Consider the following 15,583-nt stretch of genomic DNA (forward strand, 5'->3'; position numbering starts at 1 on the left):
ATCTATCTATCTATCTATCATCTATCTATCTATCTATCTCTATCTATCTATCTATCTATCTATCTATCTATCTATCTATCTATCTACATACCTACCTACCTACCTACCTACCTACCTATCAGCCTTGAATGTTACTGCAGGGTAACTGTGTGACTTAAAATATTATTTGCTAAATGATCATAGTCGGGAGATCAGAAAACAGGGTTTTCAGGAATAATGTTGGCAAGGAAGCCAAATTTGAGTTTGCTAATAGAGACTCAATTAAGTCCCTTACAGGATATATTGTACCTACCACATTTTTAAAATTTTGGTCCGATCCCAAGGAGAGTATTTGGATGGCATCAGGAACCTGGCAAAAGCGTCCTTCGCAATTATAGAACAGAGCTTTGTTTCCCTCTTCAAAGCAAACATGATTCAAAGATGCCTGTACCCAAAGCGTGTGTGTTCTGCTGAAGACATAATAGAAATACATTTGGCACTACTTAATTCTAAGCACTTGATTACGTTGGCATTAACTTCATGGGCAATCTATGTAATTAGCCACCCAATCTTGTTATCTTGTTATTATCTTGTCATCACTTCAAGCTGTTCAGTTGATTTGTATCAACACTGGGAATAATTCTGCATGATTTCAGGGCCATAGTAGGCTTGTATAAACATAACAATTTCGGAGGGGGAAAAGATTGAAAGTATTTCTCGGTAACACTGCAGGGTGTGTTCTTGGTGTCACCCCAGAATTAAGGATGCAAAACAGTGGTCTTCAGTGGCAAGGCGACTGACTGATCAACTGCTGTGTGACAAGCAAAACATGCCACCGATAGCAGTATACACTGCTCAAAAAAATAAAGGGAACACTTAAGCAACTCAATATAACTCCAAGTAAATCAAACTTCTGTGAAACCAAACTGTCCATTTAGGAAGCAATATTGATTGACAATCAATCTCACATGCTGTTGTGCACATTCAACTTTGTACAGAACAAAGTATTCAATGAGAATACTATTTTATTCTAGGATGTGTTATTTGAGTGTTCCCTTTATTTTTTTGAACAGTGTAGTTTCTCAAAACTGAAACAACCCAATCTTTCACTGTTCATTGGGCCAGACAGACTTTACTTTGAGCATAGCCCTCCATTCTGGAGAAGATTCGGAAAAACTGAAACAGGTGTAAAAGAAACATATGAAGATGATCAGGAAGCATTGTTGGAAGTATTGTATTATTGAAAGAAATTGAGGGACATGGTTATGATTAGCTTTCAGAAAGCAGGTAAATAGTACCTGCCCAAGTGAAGGGTTTAAAAAATTTTTGCTACCACACTGTGGGCGTGGCTTATTTTGTGGGTGTGGGTTGCTGGCCATGTGACCAGGTGGGAGTGGTTTGGCGATCATGTGACCAGGAGTGGCTTAAAGGTCATGTAACTGGCTTAAAGGTGGTCAACTTGACGTCACTCACGTCTAGGGTTAGGGTGCCTGGCCTCTACTTGCCTCAAAGAGATACAATCTCCCTATCTATTTACTATTTCTGAACACCCAAAATATGCTATTTAATTCTATGCATATATGCCATATGTGTACATACATATTACACACAGGCACACAAAAATATACATTATCTACTATATAAAATGTATGTACACACACACACATATGCGCACAGCTCTTCTAAAATTATACACATTCAACCTCATTTACTGCGATAGGAAAACATACCCAGAATCCAGAAGGGAAAGAAAGGAAAAAAAATCAATTTTTTTCAACCGGTTCTGTGTACCTGACCGTACCCGTAGGAGCCAATCATTGAATAAGATTCCTTAGGAAAGAAAGACCATCGACTCCATTTGTTTGAAATGAAAAGTTCTCTTACTAAAATATGTTGGCTGTAGTAAAGTCAGACTAGATCCTGGTTTCTCCCATGCCAAAAATACAGTCTGTCTTTAGCCAAAGTGTTTTGAGAACACTGCGATGTTTTGAGATAATCCACATACCTATCAGATACCTGGCCTTGAATGTTGATACAAATTACATTAGAGAACCATCTTTCAGCTGTGGCGAAGGGGGCGTTTGCCCAGGTTCGCCTGGTGCACCAGTTGCAGCCCTATTTGGACAGGGAGTCACTGCTCACAGTCACTCATGCCCTCATCACCTCGAGGTTCGACTACTGTAATGCTCTCTACATGGGGCTACCTTTGAAAAGTGTTCGGAAACTTCAGATCATGCAGAATGCAGCTGCGAGAGCAATCATGGGCTTCCCAAGGTATGCCCATGTTACACCAACACTCTGCAGTCTGCATTGGTTGCCGATCAGTTTCCGGTCACAATTCAAAGTGTTGGTTATGACCTATAAAGCCCTTCATGGCATCGGACCAGAATATCTCCAGGACCGCCTTCTGCCGCACAAATCCCAGCAACCAGTTAGGTCCCACAGAGTTGGCCTTCTCCGGGTCCCGTCGACTAAACAATGTCGGCTGGCAGGACCCAGGAGAAGAGCCTTCTCTGTGGTGGCCCCGACCCTCTGGAACCAGCTTCCCCCGGAGATTAGGATTGCCCCCACCCTTCTTGCCTTTCGTAAACTCCTTAAAACCCACCTCTGCCATCAGGCATGGGGGAACTGAGACATCTCTCCTGGCCTATATATTTTATGCATGGTATGTTTGTGTGTATATTTTATTTTTAACCCTTGTGTTCTGTTCGAAAAAAGTTCCTAGTGATATGTTCGGGTCACATACGACCCGGACAGAAAACACTTCATTTGAAGTGCTTATGTTTGGTCAATTTGAAAACTTTTTTCACTTGGAAAGTAGTCTGAACATTTCTGCACACAATGATATGAAAATTGAAATGAAAAAATTAATCCTTATTGGTTTATTTTGCACATAAATGTGCTGCCCCCCCCGTTTTTGTGATTTTTTTTCAATTTATGGATAGTTTTGCTTGCAAAATGCATTCTATTTTACTAAAGTTGGTGTGGGATTGGTAGCTTGAACATTACTGCACACAATGATATGAAAATTGAACTGAAAAAATTAATCCTTATTGGTTTATTTTGCACATAAATGTGCCTCCCCCCGTTTTTGTGAAATAGTCTTTACTTTATGGATAGTTTTGCTAGCAGAATGCATTCTATTTTGCTAAAGTTGGTGTGGGATTTGTAGCTTGAACATTTCTGAACATAATGATATGAAAATTGAACTGGAAAAATTGATGCATATTGGTTTATTTTGCATATAAATTTATTTCAATTTATATAAAAATTATGCTGTTAATTTCAAACTTACATACTTTTTTTTAGTAAAATGGATTTCTTTCATAAAATTAGTTATCTGGCTACAATGTGGTTGATTTTCAAAAGGATATTCCAAATATTTATAGACAAATATGTATAAACAGTGACAATAATGGCACACAGCAAGGCCGGGGGGGGGTGGCCCTTTTGTGGCAAAAATAAACCAATAAGAACCATTTTTTTCAGTTCATTTATATTTTTCTCATGTTCAGAAATGTTCAATATAGTATATCAAACCTTTTGGGGGAAAATTCCTTAGGGATTTGTAGCCTTAAAAAATATAAATTGACACGAAATTCAGAAAGGATGGGGGGAGGGGCTTTTTGATCAAAATAAAAATATAAGTCTCAATTTTTCCAGTTCAATTTTCATATCATTATGTTCATAAATGTTCAAACTAGTTTTCCAGTTGAAAAAGTTTTCAAAAAGATTAAATTCAAGTACCTAAAAAAAATATTTTTGGTCCTGTCATATACGAACAGAAACAGATTTGAAGTTATGATTTTTTTTTGCCCAGAAAACAATTAGCCACCACCCCAAAAATATTTTTTGATGACCAGCATTGTTAAATTGAGTAAATGAATGCCTAAGATTTTAAAGAATATTTCGGATTTGGAGCATAAAAAAATAAAAAGTGAAAATGATTGCAAGCAGCCGAGGGGGGGGGGGAGGCCTTATTTCTGATGTTAAAAAACCAGTAAGAATCATTTTTTTCAGTTCCTTTATATTTTTCTTATATTCAGAAATGTTCAAGCTACCAATCCCACACCAACTCCAGTAAAATAGAATGGATTTTGCAAGCAAAACTATCCATAAATTGAAAAAAAATCACAAAAACGGGGGGTGCGGCACATTTATGTGCAAAATAAACCAATAAGGATTAATTTTTTCATTTCAATTTTCATATCATTGTGTGCAGAAATGTTCAGACTACTTTCCAAGTGAAAAAAGTTTTCAAATTGACCAAACATAAGCACTTCAAATGAAGTGTTTTCGGTCCGGGTCGTATGTGACCCGAACATAACATTAGGAACTTTTTTTGCTCAGCAAAAACTAAGCCCCCCACCCCCCCAAAAAAATTTTCATAGAGAGAACCCCTGAAATGATGAAAAGTCATGAAATTTCAAGTTTCAGATATGCAGGGAAAATTTTTTACAGGGACTCAAACTTGGCTTCGGGTCGCATACGACCCGAACAGAACAGCAGAAGGTTTTTTTTAGTTTTTTAATTATTAGATTTGTTACCGTATATTGTTCTTATTATTGCTGTGAGCCGCCCCGAGTATACGGAGAGGGGCGGCATGCAAATCTAATAAATTAAATTAAATTGGTTCTGAACTTCTCTGGTCTTTATCACCTGCTATTCCCATTTGATTGCCCATCTATTCTCCCTCCCGCTTCTAACCTTTGATGGCAGGGTTGACTACCCTCCACCCCTCTATTCTTTGTGTCAGCCCCTAAAATACTGGAATACTGTTATCATGTCACCCCAGACCTCTGTTTTTTAGATTATCCTGTAACCATTCTTCACATATCTTCACATATCTAGAAGAGAGAACCGGGGTGGCACAGCAGGTAGAGTACTGTACTGCAGGCCACTGAAGCTGACTGTAGATCTGTAGGTCAGCGGTTCAAATCTCACCACCGGCTCCAGGTTGACTCAGCCTTCCATCCTTCCGAAGTGGGTAAAGTGAGGACCTGGGTTGTGGGGTCAATAGGCTGGCTCTGTTAAAAAGTGCTATTGCTAACATGTTGTAAGCTGCCCTGAGTCTAAAGAGAAGGGCGGCATAAAAATCAAATGAATGAATGAACGAACGAACGAATGAATGACTAAATAAATAAATAAATAAAAGAATAAATAAATGAATAAATAAATGAATAAATAAACAAATAAATAAACAAATGAATAAATAAACAAATAAATAAACAAATAAATAAACAAATAAATAAACGAATGAATAAATAAATGAATGAATAAATAAATAAATAAACAAACAAACAAATAAATGAATGAATAAATAAATGAATAAACAAACGAACAAATAAACAAACCAATAAATAAATGAATGAATGAATAAATAAATAAATAAATATTTTAATCTCCCGACCCTTAATCATCTTTGTTGCTCTTCCCTGCACCTTTTCCAAAATCTCAGCATATATTTTTTTTGTATAGTGGTAAACAAAACTGGATGCAGTATTCTAGGTCTTATTAAGGTTTTATTTTATTTATTATTGATCTGATAGTGTTCTTTTTGTAATATGTTCCTTTCCCTCCCCCCTCTTCTAGTTTTTTGAAAACAAGAGAGTGACCAAGAACAGAAATAAAAGTTCTGTAATCTACAATTTTGCGGGCACGCAAAGAAACAGATGCAGCACATTCCGGGTTAAAAGAAACCACACAATCTATTGGCAGGAAGGATTGTTTGTCTCCTTCGACGGAGGCTATCTGAGGTAAATATTACGGAAGGTAGATTCAATCCTAAGGCCTTCCAAACCCAAAGATGGAACTTAAAAATGCCTCTCATCATTGACATTTCTTGGTAAGCAAAGATATGAGCTTAATTTTTTTCACAATCCTGGTTAGAGCCGGTACAGAAACCATATAAAGTGGCTCAAGTACTGTATCATCGGTTATTTAGTTTTAATTAAGTTGGTGAGCAATTCTATGCTGTTGGTTTTACCTCTACAGGTTTTAGTGGCGATTTCTCTCCAATAACTGTAAATGCAACTGCAGTCTAAAAGACTAAAATAAGTGTTGATCTATTCACTCTTAAGACTGAAATTTTTTACAGTAATCTTTGACTTATGACCATTTCCTTAACAATCATTCAAGGTTACAGTGATGTTAGAAACGTGAGTTACTATTGTTTCTCGCACAGTCCAAGCCCTTCATGGCATTGGACCAGAATATCTCCGAGACTGCCTCCTGTCGCACGAATCCCAGCGACCAATCAGTTCCCACAGAGTGGGCCTTCTCCGGGTCCCGTCAACTAAACAATGTCGGTTGGCGGGCCCCAGGGGAAGAGCCTTCTCTGTGGCGGCACCGGCCCTCTGGAACCAACTCCCCCCGGAGATTAGAACTGCCCCTACTCTTCCTGCCTTCCGTAAACTCCTTAAAACCCACCTTTGCCGTCAGGCATGGGGGAACTGAAACATCTTCCCCTGGGCATGTTTAATTTATATATGGTATGCTTGTGTGTATGTCTGTTAGTATATGGGGTCTTTTAAATCTTTTAATTTTAAATTTGTTAGATTATTTATGATTTGTTTCCACATGTTGTGAGCCGCCCCGAGTCTTCGGAGAGGGGCGGCATACAAATCTAAGTAATAAATAAATAAATAAATTCTAAAAGATACTTCGTAGATGGTGCTTAAAGTCTCAGCTATTGAAGAGGAGGGTTTTTTTTTTTAGAAAGTAGGCACATATTCCATATGTCAAGAACTATCTATAGTTATTGCCACTGTTTTGCCTGGGAAAAGCAGGAAACTGCCATTTTGAGCCACGGTAGCACAGTGGTTAGAGTGCAGTACTGCAGGCTATTTCTGCTGGCTGCCTGTAATTTGTATGGTTTTAAATGATGGGTTTTTAGATGTTTTTTAAATATTAGATTTGTTTAGATTTGTTACATTGCCACATTGTTATTATTATTGTTGTGAGCCGCCCCAAGTCTGCGGAGAGGGGCGGCATACAAATCTAATAAATTATTATTATTATTATTATTATTATTATTATTATTATTATTAATCATAGATAAGTGATACATATTTTTCTCAAGGCCATCTTCTTCATCTGCTCCTCCTCCTTCTCTTTGTTTTATTATCCTGAAGGCCAGCTTTAGACTTTGAAACTCATTATTTGAACCTCTCACATTTTTAGGTTATAGTTTCCAAAGGGAAAGGAAAAAAAAACTCCTCAGGTTTGAAAATGATGAAGATCAAACATTTTTAAAAGCAGAACGCTGGGAGGCCAAAATAGATATTTGTATTCTCCTGCTCATACAACGTTCATCTTGCCTTAACTAGAGGCTCCGTAATGTTTTCCTTTGTTTTTTGTTCTTTGAGATCAATGGGTTTTTTTGAGTGATGAGTTCTATTCTGATGTTGTAAACACATTTCCAGACTGCGCAGTTTTCTGAAATCGTTTTAATCTTCAATAATAAATTATTCCCCATAAACACTGTTTTGAGCCTGGTTCTGTTTGGAAAAAATTTGGGATGAATAGTGAAAGGGAGGGAGAGAGAAAGAAAAAGAAAGAAAGAAAGAAAGAAAGAAAGAAAGAGAGAGAGGGTGGGAGGGAGAGAGAGAGAGAGAAAGAAAGAAAGAGAGGGGGAGGGAGGGAGGGAGGGAAAGAGAAAGAAAGAGGGGAGAGAGAGAAAGAAAGGGAGAGAAAGAGAGAGAGGGAGAAAGGGAAAAAGAGAAAAAAGAAAGAGAGGGAGGGAGGGAGGGAAAGAAAGAAAAAGAAAGAGAGGGAGAGAGGGGGGAGAGAGAGAAAGGAGGAAAGAAAGCAAGGAAAGGAAGAAAGAAAGCAAGGAAAGAAAGAAAGGAAAGAAAGAAAGAAAGAAAGAAGACACAGTGGCTCAGTGGCTGCTGAGCTTGTAGAACAGGAAGGTCAGCAGTTCAGTGGTTCAAATCCCTAGGGCTGCCTAATGGAGTGAACTCACGTTACTTGTCCCAGCTTCTGCCAACCTAGCAGTTTGAAAGCACGTAAAAATGCAAGTAGAAAAATGGAGACCACCTTTGGTGAGAAGGTAACATTCCGTGCACCTTTGGCGTTTAGTCTTGCTGGCCACATGAAAACACGGAGGCATCTTCAGACAGCACTGGCTCTTCAGCTTTGAAATGGAGATGTGCACCGCCCCCTAGAGGTGGGAACAACCAGCACACATGTGCAGGGGAATCATTCCCTTACCTACTGAAAGCAGAGTTAAGTCCTGCAAGTTTGCTAAGCGTATCTGCACCATCTTTTCAAATGAGGATTTTCCACACAGAAATGCAAATTTTAAACTTCTTTGATTCTCATACAAGGAAGAGCAATTTCAGGATTCATGCTGTGCATTCACACAGAGGGTTGTATACATAACCTCCCACTGTTTTATTTCCAACGACCAGCCTTTTCCCTTTTCTGATTATAAAAAGAATCCTGTTGAACTGGGAAATGAAAATGGAGTGTTCAGTGACTAGGAATACAAGTGGTCCTTTGACTTTTATGACCGGAATTGAACCCAAAAGTTCTATTCTGATGTGCACTTTGCCCCATGTTATGACGCTTCTTGCCACAGTGGTTAAAGAGAATCAGTGCAGTTGTGAAATGGTTGTTAAATGAATTATTATTATTATTTATTAGATTTATTAGATTTGTATGCCGCCCCTATTGGATTTAGCAATAGCATTTAGACTTATATACCGCTTCATAGTGCTTTTACAGCCCTCTCTAAGCAGTTTAGAGAATCAGCCTCTTGCCCCCAACAATCTAGGTCCTCATTTTACCCACCTCGGAAGGATGGAAGGCTGAGTCAACCTTGAGCCGGTGGTGAGATTTGAACTGCTGAACTACAACTGGCAGTTAGCTGAAGTAGCCAGCAGTGCTGCACTCTAACCACTGTGCCACCCCGGTTCTAAAATAAGCAGCTAACAGTGGACAAAGGAGATTTCTTAGCTGCTGAGTCTCAGTAGGAAATATACCCAATTCTCCTTCCATTTGATCAGTTTCTCAATCTTCTTTCTCTTCGCTTTCCTTCCGGCAGCGTGGAGTCCTCGGATGTGAATTGGAAGAAGAAGAAAAGTGGCGGCATTAAAATCATCTGCCAATCAGACGTGAGGGATTTTTCAGCCATGGCTTTCATCACCGATCATATCAATTCTTTGATCGACCAGTGGTTTCCCGGTAAGGATCATTTCTGCATTTTTATATGTGCTGCTGTATACACAGAAAAGCGGCAATAAAGCAACGGCGAAATCTACTTAGCTTCCCTACTGATTTGGAAGCATGCGCACCACCATCGCACACACTTTTTCTCCCTTTGTGCATGCGCCGAAGGCTTTGTGCATGCGCAGAAGGTTAAAAACAAGAAGATGACAACATCTGGGTGGGTGGGCGGAGCCTCATGCTGCCGCTGTTACCAGTTCTCTGAACCACCAGCGGCGGCTGCTACCAGTACCTGCGAATTGGGCTGAACCTGTAGCATCACCCCTCCAATAAAGGTTTTCTCATCTTGTCTCGTCTCGTCTTGTCCTGTCCTGTCCTATCTCATCCCGTCTCATCTCATCTCACCCTGCCCTGCCCTACTCTTACCTTACCTTATCTTATCTTATCATTTCAGCTAAAATGGGGATGAAGTGGCCTAAACTTGAAATACAGTGATCCCTCGATTAGCACGGTCTCGATTAGTGCGAAACGCTACAACACGGTTTTTCAAAAAATATTAATTAAAAAATACTCCACGGTTTTTTTGCTATACCACGGTTTTTCCCACCCGATGACGTCATACGTCATCACCAAGAGTCACTTCTCTGTCTCTTTTTCTTTCCTGTCATTCTCTGCTTCAATCATTTTCTCATTTCTCTTTTTTTCTCCCCTTTTTTCTATCATTTCTCTCTCTCTTTCTTCCTCTCTCACACTCTCTTCCTCCCTCTCTCATCTCTTTCTTTCCTTCTCTCTCTTTCCTTCTCTCTCCCCCCCTCCACTTGCCCACGAGAAGAAAAAAAGCAACCTCTGCCGGGCAGCTCCCCTTGTGCCCCCGCTTTGTGCCTGCCTCTTGTCCCTCTCTTTTGGGGATTTTTTTTTCTTTTCTGTCTGAGTGCGTCTGTGTGAGCGCGAGAGAGGGAGTGCGTGTATGTGTGTGTGTGTCTGTTGCGGCTTGGGCTGGTCGGCCTCGGAGGCGGGAGAAGGCGAAGAGGTAGCAAGCGGGGAACCTGGCGGGGTGGATGGCGACGGCGGCGTGTGTGTGTGTGGTGGCCGCCTTCAGCTTGGGGTCGCCGCCGGCGTGCTTGAAGGACGCGCTGCCGCCCGCCTTGGAGCCCTCGAAAGCCTCGTCGTCTTCTGTGCTCTGCTCGCCGCTGCTCTCCAAGCGGGGCGCAGCGGCTGGGAGCGCGCGCCTTTTCTCCCCTGCGTGGATCCTGGCTAGCCGTCGCGCCTCTCTTGAAGATGGGGAGCCTGGCGACGCGCTGTTTTCCCCCACCGAGGACAATCGGGGTAAACTCTTTTGGTTGGGAACCAACCGGCCCGGTGCTCTTTTGGCTCTCTTGGGGTTTCCCCTTTGCCTGGGCAGCAGGAAGACCCAGGGAAGGTTCCTTTGGCCGCCCAACAGCTGATCTGCTCCGCAGCGCGGCAGCAGCGAGGAGCCGAAGATGGGGTTTCCCCTTTGCCTGGGCAACGGGGAAACTCCATCTTCGGCTCCTCGCTGCTTCCGCGCTGCGGAGCAGATCAGCTGTTGGGCGGCCAAAGGAACCTTCCCTGGGTCTTCCCCGCTGCCCACACGCAAACTCCACCATCTGCGCATGTGCGGCCATGGAAAAAAAAGGGCGCGCATGCGCAGATGGTGTTTTTACTTCCGCACCACTATAACACGGAAAATCGATTAGCGCGGGAGGTCTTGGAACGTAACCCACGCGCTAATCGAGGGATCACTGTATTGTCATTCTTAGGAATTATGTGATTTGTTCTGCTTTGGCTTATTGGTCTTTGTGAATCCATCTCATTCATTCATTCATTCATTCATTCATTCATTCATTCATTCATTCATTCATTCATTCATAACAGCCACCTATCTGTTATCCTAACAATGAGCTAAAAACATAAAATAGAACAAAACAATGAAACATACCATATCAGAGACAGTTCCCTATGGTAAAGTAATCACTTAAACTATTTAAACGATCTCACTTAATGTTCTGGCTCAACACCTGTGAGAACAGATGTTATGGATACGGTTATTATGAATATAAGTCATACGTTGTGGTTTACGAATACGGTGTGAATCCCTTATTATTTATTTAAGAAACCGTAATTCCACATGGTTATGAGTTCAACCCCAATATCAGGTGGTCTAATTCAACTATAATTTGTAAAATATTGCACTGGCCACTTCAGAATGGTTTGTGGAAAATGCATAAATTTTTTCATCTGGTGTCATATTGTGTTAATGTGATTGCTCACTTAAAAAGTTCACAGACTTGAAGATAATGTAATACAAAGTGTGCGTGCGCATGCATGCCTTTGATCTTGCGCTCAAAAACAACTAACGGGCTAAAAAAATATCCATAAATGCATTTTGAAGACGCATTTCCTTCCTATCCCTGAAATGTCAGTTATGAAATATGCATGCATCATTGAAAATCAAAGAATACTTTGTTTTTAATTTCAGAAGGTTGTCTTTGTTCAAAAGCAGATGCAGATCATTTAACCTCCCCAGTAAATTGATTTGTCAACTAATCATCACGTTACTCCATTAATTAAGTTAACGCTTTGATCATTTCCAAAAGCTGGTGAAGTATGAAAAAGAAGAAAGGAATGGTATTTTGGAATCTTAATTCAAATTGTGATCTGAATAAGTTGGGATGTTTAAACTGATGAAGAAGCTAAGTACTAAAAATACAGAATTAAAGGTTAAGTCATTGATTTCATGATTAGGTTTCGGTCACAAGACTTTGGGGAATATTGGGAAATATTTGGGGAATGAGGCGTGGTGGCACAGTGGTTAGAATGCAGTATTGCAGGTTATTTCTGCTGACTGCTGGCTGCCTGCAATTTGGCAGTTCGAATCCCAACAGACTCCATCCTTCCGAGGTGGGTAAAATGAGGACCCAAAATTGTTGGGAGCAATATACTGATTCTGTAAACCTCCTAGAAAGCACTGTGAAGGTATATGTCACTTCTATAATGATATGACTTATATACAACTTACATAATCTAGTATTATCCAGTCAATGAAGCAGTGGAAGTGATGTGCCGGTGCCTGGAGGCTGTTGGGGTCTGGATGGGTGTCAACAGACTCAAACTCAACCCAGATAAGACGGAGTGGCTGTGGGTTCTGCCTCCCAGGGAAAATTCCATCTGTCCATTCATAACCCTGGGGGAGAATCATTGACCCCCTCAGAGAGGGTCCGCAACTTGGGCGTCCTCCTCGATCCACAGCTCACATTAGAGAAGCATCTTTCAGCTGTGGCGAGGGGGGCGTTTGCACCAGTTGCGGCCCTATCTGGACCGGGACTCACTGCTCACAGTCACTCAAGCCCTCATCACCTCGAGGTTCGACTACTGTAATGCTCTCTACATGGGGCTACCTTTGAAAAGTGTTTGGAAACTTCAGATCATGCAGAATGCAGCTGCGAGAGCAATCATGGGCTTCCCAAGGTATCCCCATGTTACACCAACACTCTGCAGTCTGCATTGGTTGCCGATCAATTTCCGGTCACAATTCAAAGTGTTGGTTATGACCTATAAAGCCCTTCATGGCATCGGACCAGAATATCTCCAGGACCGCCTTCTGCCGCATGAATCCCAGCGACCGGTTAGGTCCCACAGAGTTGGCCTTCTCTGGGTCCCGTTGACTAAACAATGTCGTTTGGCGGGACACAGGAGAAGAGCCTTCTCTGTGGCGGTCCCGACCCTCTGGAACCAGCTCCCCCTGGAGATCAGAACTGCCCCCACCCTCCTTGCCTTTTGTAAAGTTCTTAAGACCCATCTCTGCCGTCAGGCATGGGGTAACTGAGACATCTCCCCCGAGCCTATACAGTTTATACATAGTATGTTTGTGTGTATGCTTGCTTTTAATAATGGGGTTTTTAGTTTTTTTAAAATTATTAGATTTGTTCTTACATTGTCTTTGTTATTGTTGTGAGCCGCCCCGAGTCTACGGAGAGGGGCGGCATACAAATCTAAATAATAATAATAATAATAATAATAATAATAATAATAATAATAATATAATGCTGCTACTATAGTGTCCCTGGCATGGCACATCAAATGCAAATTATGGTTCTTAACTTGAAAGAAGTTGTACAACTTGAATTTTTTTTTTTTAAGAAAAACCTGAAATGGATGATTTTGATAAATAGGTCCTCTAAGCTGTTATCCCTAACTATTCCCCACCAGTTTAACTTCCTAAGATTTAGACTTTCCTGCAAGGGAATGTGTTTTTAAGTAAGTAGTGTTTCTAGCAAGTTTCTCAGCAAGCCTACAGGAAGAGAGTTTTCTTTGCAATGGCCCTTTCAGACCTTGAAAAATATTTGGCAGGGAAACTAGCACCTCTTCAGAGAGAGTTTGAATTTTCTGGCAACTGGGTTCAGAAATCCAACGCAAGGGCAAAAATTAGAAGTCCGTCAGCATTTTTTATGCATTTTAATAAATTGGCGGTGGGAACTGCAGATTCTCTCAGATTTTTGGATACTGAAGACTATGACTGCCTTCCAATACTTCCAATTCTAGCACACTATCTTATTTGGATTTAAGTGCAGATTTCAGCTGTCCTGTCACTGCAATCCCCCTTCCTCTGATAGTCATACCACTTAGCATTTACCGTATTTTTCTCAGTATAAGACACACTGGAGTATATGACCCACCATAGTTTTTGGGGAGAAAAATAAGGGGGGGTGAATCTGCCTACCAGATATTTGTCTGGCTACCTTAGTCCTTAGTCTGGTCAGCTTCAGCACATGAGTTTGCTGGTTTTGAGCATGGACGTGTGTTTTTTATCCCCTGGCATAGTTGGTTGCTGGAGGGAACAGCAATGAGAAACACAGGCAAAGCTTGAAAAAGCACTTCACTCACTAGCGTTAGAACTGGAAAAAAAGCTTTGGAAAAGCTACATTCAGAGTATAGGACGCACCCAAATTTTCAGCCACTTTTGGAGGGGAAGTGCAGCTTATGCTCAGAAGAATACAGTACAGTGATACCTCGTCTTACAAACTTAATTGGTTCCAGGACGAGGTTCTTAAGGTGAAAAGTTTGTAAGATGAAACAATGTTTCCCATAGGAATCAATGGAAAAGTGATTAAGTTAGTTTAAGTTTTATTAGATTTGTATGCCGCCCCTCTCCGAAGACTTGGGATTAATGCGTGCAAGCCCAAAATTCACATCTTTTGCCAGCTGAAGCGCCCGTTTTTGCACTGCTGGGATTCCCCTGAGGTTCCCCTTCATGGGAAACCCTACCTCCGGACTTCTGTGTTTTTGTGATGCTGCAGGGGAATCGTAGAAACAAGCGCTTCGCTGGCAACGGAAGTCCAGAGGTGGGGCTTCCCAGCGAAGGGAGCATCAGTGAAATCGCAGCATTGCAAAAACATTGAAGTCCTCGAAACCCCACCTCCGGACCTCTGTGTTTTTGCGATGCTGCGATTTCACTGAGGCTCCACTCGCTGGGAAACCCCACCTCCGGACTTCCTTTGCCAGCGAAGTGTTCGTTTTTGCACTGCTGGGATTCCCCTGCAGCATCACAAAAACATGGAAGTCCGGATGTGGGGTTTCCCATGGAAGGGAGCCTCAGGGAAATCCCAGCAGCGCAAAAACGGGTGCTTCGCTGACAATGGAAATCCAGAGGCGGGGCATCCCAGTGGCGGCAGTAGGTTTGTAAGGTGAAAATGGTTTGTAAGAAGAGGCAAAAAAATCTTAAACCCCAGGTTTGTATCTCAGAAAGTTTGTATGACGAAGCGTTTGTAAGACGAGGTATCACTGTATATACAGCTTCACGGTGCTTTAAGTGGTTTACAGAGTTAGCATATTGCCCCCAATAATCCGGGTCCTCATTTTGCCCACATCGGAAGGAGGGAAGGCTGAGTCAACCTTGAGTCTGATGAGATTGGATCTGCCAAATTGCAGGCAGCCAGCAGGCAGCAGAAATAGCCTGCAGTACCGCATCCTAACCACTGCACCACCATGGCTCTTATTTGTTAGTGTTAGTTATGACCTATAAAGCCCTTCATGGCACCGGACCAGATTATCTCAGGAACCGCCTTCTGCCGCACGAATCCCAGCGGCCAGTTAGGTCCCACAGAGTGGGTCTTCTCCGGGTCCCGTCAACGAAACAATGCCACTTGACGGGACCCAGGAGAAGAGCCTTCTCTGTGGCGGCCCCAGCCCTCTGGAACCAACTCCCCCCAGAGATTAGAACTGCCCCTACCCTCCTTGCCTTTCGTAAGCTACTCAAAACCCACCTCTGCCGCCAGGCATGGGGGAATTAAGACTTCTTCTCCCCCTAGGCTGATACAACTGTATGTATGGTATGTTTGTACGTATGCTGGTTTTATATATTAAGGGGTTTTAAGTTAGTTTTTAGTATTGGATTTTTACTGTATATTGTTCATGA

The 15,583-nt window shown here is 41.7% G+C and overlaps 1 protein-coding gene across 2 annotated transcripts in view; it reads left to right on the top strand.

The window, feature by feature from the left end:
• The window catches only part of LRRK1 (leucine rich repeat kinase 1), a 96,588-nt gene that overhangs the window by 53,609 nt on the left and 27,396 nt on the right, over nt 1–15,583 (top strand). For both annotated transcript variants that reach the window (XM_070763610.1, XM_070763611.1), the window contains exons 22-23: nt 5,572–5,735; nt 9,029–9,168. In XM_070763610.1, coding sequence (XP_070619711.1) covers nt 5,572–5,735; nt 9,029–9,168 — 304 coding nt within the window. The remainder of the gene's footprint in view (nt 1–5,571; nt 5,736–9,028; nt 9,169–15,583) is intronic.

Source organism: Erythrolamprus reginae, chromosome 10, assembly GCF_031021105.1.
Source record: "Erythrolamprus reginae isolate rEryReg1 chromosome 10, rEryReg1.hap1, whole genome shotgun sequence".
Lineage (NCBI taxonomy): Eukaryota > Metazoa > Chordata > Lepidosauria > Squamata > Dipsadidae > Erythrolamprus > Erythrolamprus reginae.